The sequence below is a fragment of the Zingiber officinale genome, chromosome 2A (assembly GCF_018446385.1).
Source record: "Zingiber officinale cultivar Zhangliang chromosome 2A, Zo_v1.1, whole genome shotgun sequence".
NCBI classification, from domain to species: Eukaryota; Viridiplantae; Streptophyta; class Magnoliopsida; order Zingiberales; family Zingiberaceae; genus Zingiber; species Zingiber officinale.
Genome location: NC_055988.1, coordinates 164,064,186 through 164,077,840, shown reverse-complemented (window position 1 = coordinate 164,077,840; position 13,655 = coordinate 164,064,186). Strand labels below are relative to the sequence as shown.

Here is a 13,655-nt window from a genome sequence, read left to right as displayed (position 1 = left end):
TTTACTATATTAAGATAATTAATTATTTATTTATTTAAAATATTTTTTTTTCTAATTTAATATCTAAATTAAATATATGCATGAATTAAATTCTATGAAGATTTATTTTAAAAAAAATTAATATACATATTAAAATTCCCTCTTAATTATGCATAATCTCTCAATTTACAAAAAAAAATATGATAAAATTATTATCATTTGATCTGATGGTCATCACATATTCAAATTGCAAAAATAACTTTTTACAATGCAAAATAAACCTTAGTACAATGATCCATATTAGCAAAAACTTCGCGCATAGGACTGACGTTTTTAATCTCTCAATTTATATATATATATATATATATATATATATATATATATATATATATATATATATATATATATATATATTTATTTATTTAAAAAAGAGTGTTCAAGCTAGTGTGTGATGCCAGATCAGCATTTTTATATCCACAAGAACAAAAATCTAGTCGATGCAGCAGACATATCCATTACTCCTCAATACAATAAAAAGGAAGAAAAAAAGGAAAAATAAATAAAACATCCATAATGTACTTTCAAAAAAGATGGCATTACATGACAGTGTATGATGAATATGAGCAGCCAGTAACTTATTGATATGAACAAGTTCTTACATTCAGATACTAACATAGCTCAATCACAGAGATTGATGTATCGGTTACCCACCCTAAGTTGCAAGTATAAAGCAAGAATTCATGCTTTGGGAGGCCAATTATGTAGTTAACATTGATCGTTAGGGAAGACATACTTGAAATAAAAGGAACTAATGAAATATTTAATTTATGGGGACCGGACCGTTCTTCCGTCCTCCGTCCCTCTCAATTGCAGGTCTTGAAGTTACAACATGTTCCATCCTAGTGCTGCTTTGATGATAGTTCAGCTTCTATTTGCTGTGCTTCATCTACCAAATCCTTCAGCGCTCTTGACTTCTGTGATTCATTCATAATTGTTTCAAAGGCTGGGTTTTTCATAATTGTGATGGTATGATCCGCCAGGTGCTTCAAGCACAAGATGTAATGCTTCTTGACGTCGGGGTATTTCAAAACCATGCTCCGTTGGTAAGACTACATAAGAAGAAAATAATCAATGATTAACATATTCTATCGGGAAACTATTGGGAAACTTGATAAACAGTTACAGTTCAATACCCAATGAAATTCCTATTATAAGGACGAGCATGGAAGAGATTTTTTCCATGACACAAACTGACATTTCAATCCTCAATGTTTATCATAAAATAATCACTGTTTATGTCTAAGGCAATAATTGGTACTCTTTAAAAATTGATAATGCTCATTCCTTGCAGTTTAGGTTCTGCTGGTTCAATATTTGAACTGAGTTATTGATGATATGAATCTAGCTATGGTAATCTACACAATAGTGTGGAACTTAAGCAGAACGAGGAATTTAAATACCAAAATGCTTAGCTGTTGTCACCACATGTGAATCACTGAAAATAGCGATTGTGTTCATATCAAATACAGAAGTTGATGCTATTAACATGAAAAGAGGAGTTCAATTTCAAAGTTCGAGTGGAACAAAATCAACAAATACATGTCTTGAAACTTTGAATTGCATGCTGAAAACATATCTGTGTTCACCCACAGAATTGTTCAGTTAAGTATGTAATTTACTTTCTCAAAGAGCTGAGACAGAACTAAATTTTGAAGCTATTTTCAAACTGAAGTTTCAAATGCACCTAAATGTTAGTACTCCGTGAATAGGCACAACACACTATCTCTTAACTAGAAAATAATCTTGAGTAGATTTCAATCTTGAATAGATTGCTAAATATCAAAAATTTAAGAAAAAAGAAACTATGCATTTTTGGTGTACCTCTTTGAATATAGAAATACACTCGCGAAGAGCAACTTCAATTTCTGATGGATATTCCAATGCATCCTGGATTTAGAAATATTAAATACATGTAAAAAAGCAAGATACAATATTTTTTAAAAAAACAATATGAAAAATATCATAAACAAGTTGCTCCAGAGCAAAATGTATAGATGGAATGCAGATCAATAGTCACTAAGGCAACCAACAATTAGTTTATAGCTGCAAATCTTCTTGGAAAGCAAGACCATTGCAAACTATTACAGAATAAGATACTGCATTTTCCACATAGAAAACACACTATCTGAATGGATGTAGTGAACATACCTCTTGCCCAATCCCATCAATGTAGCAAACATAGTCAATAAATGAAGGGCTGAGAAAGTCAATTATTTTCTTTCAATAGACTGATTGGAGAAGCCCAAACCCCAATGCCTGTATTTAGGTAATTGTTTTACAAAAAGCCAAGTCCAAGGTATCACCTTTATCCATTTAGTCAAAAATTAAAATTCTAATGCACTGCCTTGTTCATTCAGCATAGTAATATGTTGGGTGTCTTTATTCACCATTATTTTCAAATGTATTATCTTGGTCATAAAAAGCCAACTTAGAAGAAAATGGTCAAATATAACCCCATCATATAAGGCAAAATATTATAGATGCTGAGAATTACAATTTTTTTCAAATTGAGAAAAATGAATTTTCTGTAGACATTCTTGTGATCTGAGACAAAACTTGATCACCTATCACAATTTTGTCCATGTTGTCGTGGAAGGACTTCAAAGATTCACCAATGAATCTCAGAAGATAAAATTGACTTCAATTAAAAAAAGACAATCGATATTCGAGATACAGGAAGCATTAAGGTGACTAGGAAACACATCTAGAGGTAAACTGCAATTCTTTTCATTTGTACCAAAAAGTGGCTACTTGCTATGGATGCTGCAACAAGCATACGCTTGTTTATATTGAAACTCCATGCACACTTGTGAGCAGTAACAAATACTATATGTTTATAGTGTAGATTGATCTCTTTCTTAATAGCTTAAACTTTTTAAGTGGCTACTAAATCAAATTTACTCAAAGGAGGAGGTGTGGATGATAAAACAAGAGAAAATAAGTTCATAGTATGGACATGTTTAAAGATAACTAATAGGTTTAACTAGACTAGTAGTATCAGCCATAGATATATAGGAAGATCAAAGAATATTACATTAGATGTTATACAAAGTCATTCACAAATTCTGGACACAACCAGTGATATAACTTTGCACAACCCAATGGTCAGTTAAGCTCAGATAGTTTGTGAGTCATGACTCAGCTTCTTAACAAAGTAGGAGGTCAAGCGTTTGAAGCTTTTAAGAAAGACCATGTTAGGCTTGGGTTTTCTAGTTTGCTTTCCCACATGATTGTGAGAAAGTGCTAAGAATACAAGTCTAGAATGAGCTCTTTGTTAATAATTTAGGCAAAAGATTTGGAATCTTGAATTTTGTCGAGTTTCAGTCACTAATGGGATGATACAATTTCCATATCGAATCATGTCATGTTGGTTCAACAGTAAAATTGCTACCATGTGAAATGGATTCAAGTCATGGAAGCAACATCTTGAAATGCAAGTAAGGTTGTGCACAATTCTGTAATTGATCATTCGTGAACAAGTTTGATGTTCAGCTTGATAAGAGCTTGTTTATGTTCGTTCAATACACACAAAGGGCAGCCCGGTGCACGAAACTCCCACTATGCGGGGTCCCGGGGAAGGATCCATTGTATGCAGCCTTACCCTGTTTTTTGCAAGAGGCTGTTTCCAGGATTAGAACCCGTGACCTTTTGGTCACAAAGTAACACTTTTACCATTGCACCAAGGCTCCCCTTGTTCAATACACACAAGATCAATTAAATAAACAAGCTTGAATAACTTGTTAAACTAAACGAACAAATTTGAACACATATGTGTTCAACTCGTTAATGTTCGTAAACAACATTCGTGAACAATGTTCATTAATAAAACTAGTGTTCTAAAAAACGTCATTAAGCACGCTAAAGCGTGAAGCGAGGAAGAAAAACTTCTCTTTAGCCAAAAGCGGAGAAAAAGCAATCAAAGTACGTTTGATCGAATTAAGCGTGCTTAATAGCGCTTAAGTGTGATTTTTTATTATAATTTTAATTGATTTGTAAATTTTTAAAGAACATAAGAATACAAATTTGGAGAAAACCAAGAGATAAAAAGCGATCGTCTCTTAACTCTCAGGAGAAAACCCCATAATCTGCCAACGATCAGAAAGTATTACAACTTGTCATCGACTTCAAATTTTGCAAGCAAATCGGCAGTGGGGTGGTGGTGACGGCGGCAAGGGTGACAGTTTCTGTCCGGTCTTGTCTTCTTGTTTCCTGTCCATTCTCTACTTCTCTACACGGTTAGTCTCCCCGACAATTTATTGAACTCGCTCAAAAGCAGGTTTCGATTCGATCACCACTCTTTGCTATCTGATTTGATGTGTATTTTCATAGAGAACTTATTTTTTAGTTTGGAAATTCCGAAAAAGGGTAAGAGGTGAGCTTGGGATGGTTGTTCTAGAATCGAGTAAATCTAATTTGAGTTCCGGTTAGTGCTCTGCCTTTGAAGAACTAGTTCCTCATTCTGATCTGGAAAGGAAGTAAGATTGTCTGTCTAATCGGGACCTTTATGTAGTCATAAACCTTGTAAGCTATAGGTATTCCCTCACGAGACAAAGAAGCCATAATGTTTTGTTGTTCTTGCTGATTATAGGTTCTTTGAGGCTGTGAATTTTAGGCATATTGTTGCAAGCATGAGGGTGGAATTTTTTCAAACGAAATAAAATGCAATCACCTAACTAAGTTTTAGAATTCATGGCCATCTCTGGTTTTACCAATTATCAAGACAAATCCAGATCATGCAATCCTTTTTGTTGAAGCAGCCAGCAGAGGGCTTGTAGTAAACTAGTAGGTAGTTGCTCTGGTTTTCTTTTTGTCAGATTAATCAAGATTCTGCTTAGTGTTTTCTGGTACATGATCTGTAAATAAAGTATTTTTTTTATGTACTTTAATTTTAATTCGTGTTAATTGTCTTTTATTTGGAGAAATTTGGATTGTGAGTAGATGGTCAATTGGACTTGTATTTCGTAGGGATCAATGGAACAAAATGATTCTTCGATGGCATCTAACTCTAATTCTAAAGACAGCGAATTGGAAAAAGAGTCCAGGAATGTTGGATGAGAGACGGCTGTGTTTATAGATCCAAAAAATCTTAACTCTGTTAAATGTATTTTATGTGGTAAAGTTACAAAGGGTGGAACATATAGGCACAAAATCCATATTTTGGGAATTAAAGGAAAATGTGTGAAATCATATGTAAGGGCAACCAAAGAACAAAAAGAAAAATATCGTTCGACACTTGAGGAGAACAAGTCTAAGAAGCTAGAGAAGGTATTGAATCAATCTAAGATAATGGATGACGTGGTTATGACTTTGAATTCTCGTGAGGAGGAAAATGAATAATGATGAAATAGCTATCATTGAGAAAGAAAGCAGGAAAAGGTCCATCAAGTTAAGACCCATTGACCAATTTGCAAAGTCAATTAAAGTAGATGATGCTTCTATGAGTGCAAGTAAGAAAATGAGGCAACAAAATATTAATGATGCAATTGCTAAGAAAAGATTACTTAAAGTCCATCAATATTTAGCAAGATGGGTGTATGAAGCTGGATTTCCTTTCCATGCAATTGAGCATGATAGTTTTAAAATATTTGTTGAGGCTTTAGGACAATATGGTCCAGGTTATATCCCTCCTCAATACCAACTACGAGAGCCACTTTTAAAAGAAAAGGTACAGAGAACAAAAGAAACTCTAAAAAAGCAAGAAGAAGAATGGAAAAAGAATGGTTGTTCTATTATGACAGATGCTTGGAGTAATTGGCAAAGAAGAAGCATCATGAATTTATGTGTGAATTGTAAGTTGGGTACCACTTTTATTTCATCGAAGGAAGCTTCAAATGATGCTCACACTGCCCAATACATATTTGATTATTAATGCATGTATTGTTGAGGTTGGGCCTCAAAACGTGGTTCAAATTGTGACTGACAATGCTTCAAATAATATGGCAGCCGCAAAATTGTTAGCAATAGAAAAACCCAATATATTTTGGACATCATGCGCCACTCACACAATAAATCTTATGCTTGAAGGAATTTCTAAACTTCCTATATTTAATGTGTTGGGAAATCCTGTCATCATTAAAATCAAAGATATACAAATTCAGGAAAAATAGGAAAGGATCATATGTCAATTATTAGCTTTAATTAGTTTCCTTATTATTTAATTTCATTTTCATTAGTTTCCTTTTTATTGTAAATTCTCTCTATAAACAAGAGAGTCGTGTATCTATTCTTTTGTATAAGAAATTATTTCTTCCTCATTTTCTAAGTTGGTATCAGAGCTATGTCAGAAGTCACGTCCAAAACCACTACAATCTCTGCCACAATGGTAAAACCTTTTGAGACCCTGCAACACCATTCCAACTCTCATTCAGTCCAGATCACCAGCATCTGCCTAAATGGTGACAACTTCCTCCGGTAGTCGCAATCTGTCCGAATGTATATCCGTGGGCAAGGAAAAATCAGTTATATCACGGGTGACAAGAAGACTCCGGCTCTTAATGATCCACTGCATGCCATATGGGATGCGGAAAACTCCATGGTTATAACATGGCTTGTCAACTCCATGGAGAAGGATATAAGTACCAATTACATGTGTTATCCTATTGTAAAAGAGCTGTGGGATAATGTTAGTCAGATGTATTCTGACCTGGGTAACCAATCTTAGGTTTTTGAATTAACTTTAAAGTTGGAGGAAATGCGTCAAGGAGATGATTCTATCACAAAATATTTTAATTCATTGAAAAGATTGTGGCAGGATCTTGACCTCTTCAACAAATACGAATGGAAATCTCCTGATGACTACAACCACCACAAGAAAACCATGGAAGATGGTCGTATTTACAAATTTCTTACTAGTCTCAACATCGAATTTGATGAAGTACGAGGAAGGATTATTGGGAGACTTCCTCTCCCATCCATTGGTGAAGTAATTGCCGAAGTCAGAAGAGAAGAAAGCCAAAGGAATGTCATGCTCGGAAAAAGGAGTACCAGTGAGTCAATTGAAAATTCTGCCTTATTTACTAATGTTGCAAATTACCAGCGCACGTCTGATGATAAGCCACGGGTTTGGTGCGATTTCTGCAACAAGCCTTGCCATAAACATGAGACATGTTGGAAAATTCATGGCAAACCTACCAACTAAAATAGCAAGCAAGAAGAGAAGAATCGTGGAATTCTTACTGCAAATGAAGCCGACTCAGGTCCCTTCAACAAAGAGTAGATGGATCAACTCTTGAAGCTGATAAAATCCAACTTCTCATCTCGTATTCCTAGTGTTTCCTTGGCACAAACAGGTAGCAATCCTAAAGCCCTCCACATGTCTAAAGCTCTCTCCTGTTTAAACTTCTCTCCGTGGATCATAGATTCTGGAGCCACAGACCACATGTCTAGTTGCTCTCACCTATTTGATACTTATTCCCCTTGTTCTGGAAACGAGAAAATTAGAATCGCCGATTTTTCACCTATTGTAGGAAAAGAACTTATCAAATTGACCGAACAATTTAATCTTAATTCTGTTCTTCATGTTCCTAAATTAGCCTGCAACCTTTTGTCTATTAGTAAACTATCTAAAGATTCTAATCGTTGTATTATATTTTTTAAATCACATTGTGAAATTCAGGATCAGAACTCGGGGATGATGATTGGGCGTGCTAGGATGATTGAAGGTCTCTACTACTTGGATAAAATACCTGTTAGTAATAAAATAGCTCAGAGCCTTAACAGTATTAGTTCAAACTCGATTCGAGATAAAATAATGCTATGATACTATAGACTAGGACATCCTAGCTTTCTTTATCTAAAAACCTTATTTCTAGAATTATTTAAAGGCATTGATTGTTCTTCTTTACATTGTGAAACTTGTTTTTTTGCAAAATTTCATCGTTCAACTTATTTGCCAAAAAATTATCAGGCCTCCAAACCTTTTTACTTGATTCATAGTGATGTCTGGGGCCCATCTAAAATTACTACTCTTTCTAAAAACAATGGTTTGTAACATTTATTGATGACCATACACGTTTATGCTGGATTTATCTAATGAATAAAAAATCGGAAGTGAGAAATTTGTTCAAAAATTTTTACACTTTGATTGAAAACTAATTTCAAATCAAAATTTGTATTTTACATTCTGACAATGGAATAGAATATTTTAATGAGCACTTGGGTGATTTTTTGAATGAAAAAGGTTTTTTTCATCAATTCACTTGTCAAGATACCCCTCAACAAAATGACATTGTAGAACTAAAAAATAAACATTTAGTTGAAGTAGCATATGCCATAATATTTTATATGAATGTTCCTAAGTATTTATGGGGTGAAGCAATTTTAACAACCTCTTATTTGATAAATAGGATGCCTACTAAGGTGTTAGAGTACAAAACACCTCTTGATTGTCTTAAAAAATTTTTTCCCGAAATTAGATTGTTTTCTGATTTGTCTAAATTTTTGGATGTACTATCTATATTCATGTTCCATGTCAATTTCGTTCAAAACTTGAACGACGTACTATAAATGTGTATTCTTGGGTTACTTGTTAAACAAAAAGGGGTATAAGTGTTTCGATCCTCAAATAAATTTTTTTTTTGTGAGCATGGATGTGCCCTTTTTAGAAACAAAACTCTATTTTTCTAAAAATTTTCTACAAGAGACGACAGGTGAAGAAAAAGATAATTTTTTGGACATTTCTAACCCACTTCCCAATATCATTTTTCCCGACAATCTTGAAAATAATCACCCACCTCTAGTGCCTAGTGTTGGAAACTCTCGATCAGGGGGAGAAATACTACAAACTGATCGTCGTGATCTGACTTCTGAGCTTCAAGTTTATACTAAGAAGAGATTTCATCTGAGGAATAAAGACTCAAATGCCAAGCCTGCACAACACCCGTCTGAAAAATCGAGCTCTAGCTTCGAAATTTCATGGTAACCTTATCACAAGTCCAGCTTTGATTCCTCTTATTGTGTCTAATTCTTCACCTACTATTCCCGATCTTGATGTTCCTATTGCAATTAGAAAAGGTGTTCGAAATTGCACTAATCATCCTATTGCAAATTATCTTTCCTACCAAAGACTATCAAAAAACCATAAAGCTTTCACTTCTAGGATTTCACACTTGTTTGTTCCAAGGAATATACAGGAAGCATTGGATGATCCAAGTTGGAATTTAGCAGTCATGGAAGAGATGAATGCTTTAAGGAGAAGTGGCACTTGGGAGATAGTTGATCTACCCAAAGGCAAGAAACGAGTTGGGTGTAAATGGGTGTTTACAATAAAATGTAAAATTGATGGAAGCATTGAAAGGTACAAGGCTATACTAGTGGCTAAAAGCTTCACTCAAACTTATGGGATTGACTATCAAGAGACCTTTGCTCCAGTTGCTAAGATAAACTCTATCAAAATTCCGTTATCTCTTGTAGTAAATTCAGATTGGTCTCTACATCAACTTGACATTAAAAACGCATTTCTCAATGGTGATCTAGAAGAGGTGTTCATGAGTTTACCGCCAGGATTTGAGAAGGGACTTAGCAGTGAAAAAGTATGCAAATTAAACAAGACATTATATGGACTCAAACAGTCACCAAGAACATGGTTTGAACGCTTTAGAAAGACTGCTATTAGTTATGGTTTTTTGCAGAGTCAAGCAGATCACACAATATTTTATAAACATTCAAAAAGGGGTAAAGTTGTTGTTTTAATTGTTTACGTTGATGACATTATCTTAACCGGTGATGATGAAACAGAATTAGCAGACCTAAAGAGGAGACTCGCAAAAGAGTTTCAAATTAAAGATCTAGGAGCCCTCAAGTATTTCCTCGGAATGAAATTTGCAAGGTCCAAAGAAGGTATATTTGTTAATCAAAGAAAATATATTCTTAATCTCCTTGGAGAAACAGGTTTGTTGGGGTGTAAAATGGTTGAGACTCCAATTGAGCCTAACTTGAAGTTACAAGCTGCTAGGGATGAAGTAAAGAACAAGGACCTTTATCAAAGACTCGTAGGAAAATTGATTTACTTGTCTCATACACGACCTGATATCACTTTCGCAGTTAGCATGGTAAGTTCATGCACTCACTAGGTGCAGAACATTTCGAGGTTGTCTATAGGATATTAAGATATTTGAAAGGAACTCCAAGAAGAGGTTTATTATTCAAGAAACATGGACATCTTCAAGTCGAAGTCTACACAGATACAGACTGGGCAGGGAATGTTATGGATAGGAGATCAACATCAAGCAACTGTTCCTTTGTTGGTGGGAACCTAGTTACGTGGCGAAGTAAAAAACAAAATGTGGTAGTCAGAAGTAGTGTTGAAGCAGAATTCAGAACTGTTGCCCATGGAATCTGTGAGGTAATGTGGATCAAAAGAATTCTTGAGGAATTGAAGCTTTCTTACTCAACTCCTATAAAGGTTTATTGTGACAACAAAGCTGCTATTTCCATAGCTCATAATCCTGTTCTTCATGATCGCACAAAGCATATAGAGGTGGATAAACATTTCATCAAGGGAAAAATCAACACTGGAATAATATGCATGACATATCTTCCAACAAATGAACAATTAGCTGATGTATTAATGAAGGGACTACACAAGAAACAATTTGATAAGCTAACTAGAAAGCTAGCTATGAAAGATATCTACAAACCAGCTTGAGGGGGAGCGTTGGGAAATCCTGTCATCATTAAAATCAAAGATCTACAAATTAGGAAAAATAGGAAAGGATCATTTGTCAATTATTAGCTTTAATTAGTTTCCTTATTATTTAATTTTCTTTTCATTAGTTTCCTTTCTATTGTAAATTCTCTCTATAAACAAGAGAGTCGTGTACATATTCTTTTGTATAAGAAATTATTTCTTCCTCCTTTTCTAAGTTAATGGAGTGATCAAAAAGGCAAAGTCTTTCACTATTTTCATTTATGCACACCACAAGACTTTGGCATTGATGAGAAAGTTTACAAAAAGGGAGATAGTTAGGCCAGTAGTCACTATTGCAAGGTCTTTCCTAACATTACAAAGTTTGCTAGACAAGAAGCAAGAATTGAGAAATATGATGACTAGCAATGAATGGGCTAACACTAAATGGTCTAGGAGTAAAAAGGGGAAAGAGGCTTTTGATGTTGTTGTTCCAAATGATTTTTGGAACTCGATGGATTTGTGCTTGCGGATATTCACTCCATTGGTAAAAGTTCTTAGACTTGTTGATGGAGAGGAGAAACCATCCATGGGTTTTGTGTATGGAGAGATATTGAATGCAAAAGAGGAAATTCGAAAAAACATTCAAGAAAGAGAATGATTATTTGCTGATTTTAAACATTATTGATTCCATATTACTTCTTCAAGAATCAAATGCAACATACCACAACTTATCTTTTGAATCCATATTACTTCTTCAAGAATCAAAGTATAAAAGATGATCCTTTGATAATGGATAATATGATTGTTTGTGTTGAAAAGTTCTTTCCCGAAGCTGAAATGCAACATCATGTGATAAATATTGAATTGCAAAAGTACACTCAGAAAGAAGGTGCTTTTGGGAAGAAACTAGCAACAAGCGGACGTCATATTAATGATCAAAATTACAATCCAGGTATGTTGACATTATTCTTGATTTCCTTTCATATTAATATATTATTGTTATCATATTTTGTCTCTTTTTCAATATTTTCCAGTAAGTTGGTGGGATTTTTATGGCAATGAGACACCAAATTTAGAAGTGATGGCAAAGAGGATCCTTGGCTTAACTACTAGTTCACCGTAAAAGAAATTGGAGTGTCTTTGATGGGGTAAAATATTGTTAATTGCCTTGTTATATTTTAATTTGATAGTTGTATAATAATTTATAAATTACTCTTAACTTTTTTATTTTTTTCTTATCTAGATACACACCAAGAAAAGGAATAGACTAGATGCTACAAGGATGAATAATCTAGTTTATGCCCAATTTAATGCAAGATTGATGAACAAGAAGAAGGGGAAGGATAAATTAGAGACTCTACTTGCACGTGATGGTAGCAAGGCACAATCTTGGATAGTTGAGAGTTGTGATGATGAAGTTGAGGTGGAGATTGACACTTTACAGCCAACAAGAGACACTAATGCTAATATTATAGGGGAGCCCTATGAAAATGAGTTTGTATCAGATAATACAGAAGATGAGATGAATGAAGATGAGGAGATCAAATTAGAATCAGACAAGGAATTAGATAATATCTAGTTTTTTATGTTCTTTTATTGTGAAACTGAAAACTACTGGATATTATAAACTTTGTGACTTTTGCCTTTCTAAAAATGTGAGAAATTTATGCATGAACCTTAAATTTATCATGTTTAAGTCTTATTTGATCTATTTATTTGTTTAATATAATTAAATTTTATTTAAAAATAAAAAAATGCTTTTTTACGCTTAAAATCGTCCTAAGCTTGCTTAAGCTTATAAAGCTTGAAGCTTGGACTCGACGCTTCGTCATGCTTCGTGCTTTTTAGAACATTGAATAAAACTCTTATACTAAAGTTGTAAATGAACCGAATGTTTGTGAAGAAGCTTAGTGTTCAGTTTGGTAAGAATTTGTTTATGTTCGTTTAATACACAAAAGATCAATTAAATAAACAAACTTGAACAACTCATTAAACTAAATGAACAAGCTTGAACACATATGTGTTTAGTTAATGTTTGTGAACAACGTTCATGAGCAATGTTCGTGAACAATGTTCATAAGCAATGTTCGTGAACTATGTTCATCAATAAAATTTTTATCAACATACTAAATAAAGAAAGAAAGCTTCAAAATAAACAAACAATATTATTGTAATATCCGCAAACCAATGGTTAATTAAGAGGGTTCATTCAATTTAATTAAGAATTTATTTATAGATTTAAATTAATTAAGTTAACATATAATTATAGAATTTGGATTAATCAATTAAGGAAATAATAGGATATATTATATAATATAAAATATAAGAATAAGGAATATATATATATATATATATATATATATATAGAATTAATATGTTATGTATGTAACATGTAGTAAATATAGAAATAAAATATAAATAATATATTAGGTATAATATAAAATATATGATATAAATTATATGGTTAGAAACGTGTAAATAAGAAATTATAATATAATATAGGTATATAGGAATTATAAACGTGTAATGTAATATGTAATATAATATGTATATAAGAAACGCGTAGATAATAACTAAAACATTTAATATGAGAATTATATTACTATGTGTATATATGGATATATATATAGGAAAATTTGATCCATATAAATAATATCGGAAATATAAAGTATACAGCATAAATAATGGAAATATGAAAATTATAAGATAGATATAGGAGATTTGATTCAATATCAAATTAATGACTAATATTAATGATATATTATATATATAATGTAAATTTAATGGAACATGTATATTTAGAAAACTATAATATGTTAATTATTATGTATACATGATATATATATGGAAATATATAATTTGATTTAATATCAAATTAATGACTTGTATTAAGAAACTTTAATATGAATTAAAAATATTACCATGTACGGGTGATATATACATGGATTTATATAAATATGGAATTAGTACATGGAATTATATAACCATG

General features: G+C 32.8%; 1 protein-coding gene across 1 annotated transcript in view; it reads right to left on the bottom strand.

Moving 5' to 3' along the window:
* Window positions 1-535: 535 nt before the first annotated feature.
* The window catches only part of LOC122043005 (kinesin light chain 3-like), a 44,537-nt gene continuing 31,417 nt past the window's right edge, over window positions 536-13,655 (bottom strand). The window contains exons 17-18 of the mRNA XM_042603430.1: window positions 1,861-1,926; window positions 536-1,088 (exon numbers count right to left, since the gene is read on the bottom strand). Coding sequence (XP_042459364.1) covers window positions 879-1,088; window positions 1,861-1,926 — 276 coding nt within the window. The 3' untranslated portion in view covers window positions 536-878. The remainder of the gene's footprint in view (window positions 1,089-1,860; window positions 1,927-13,655) is intronic.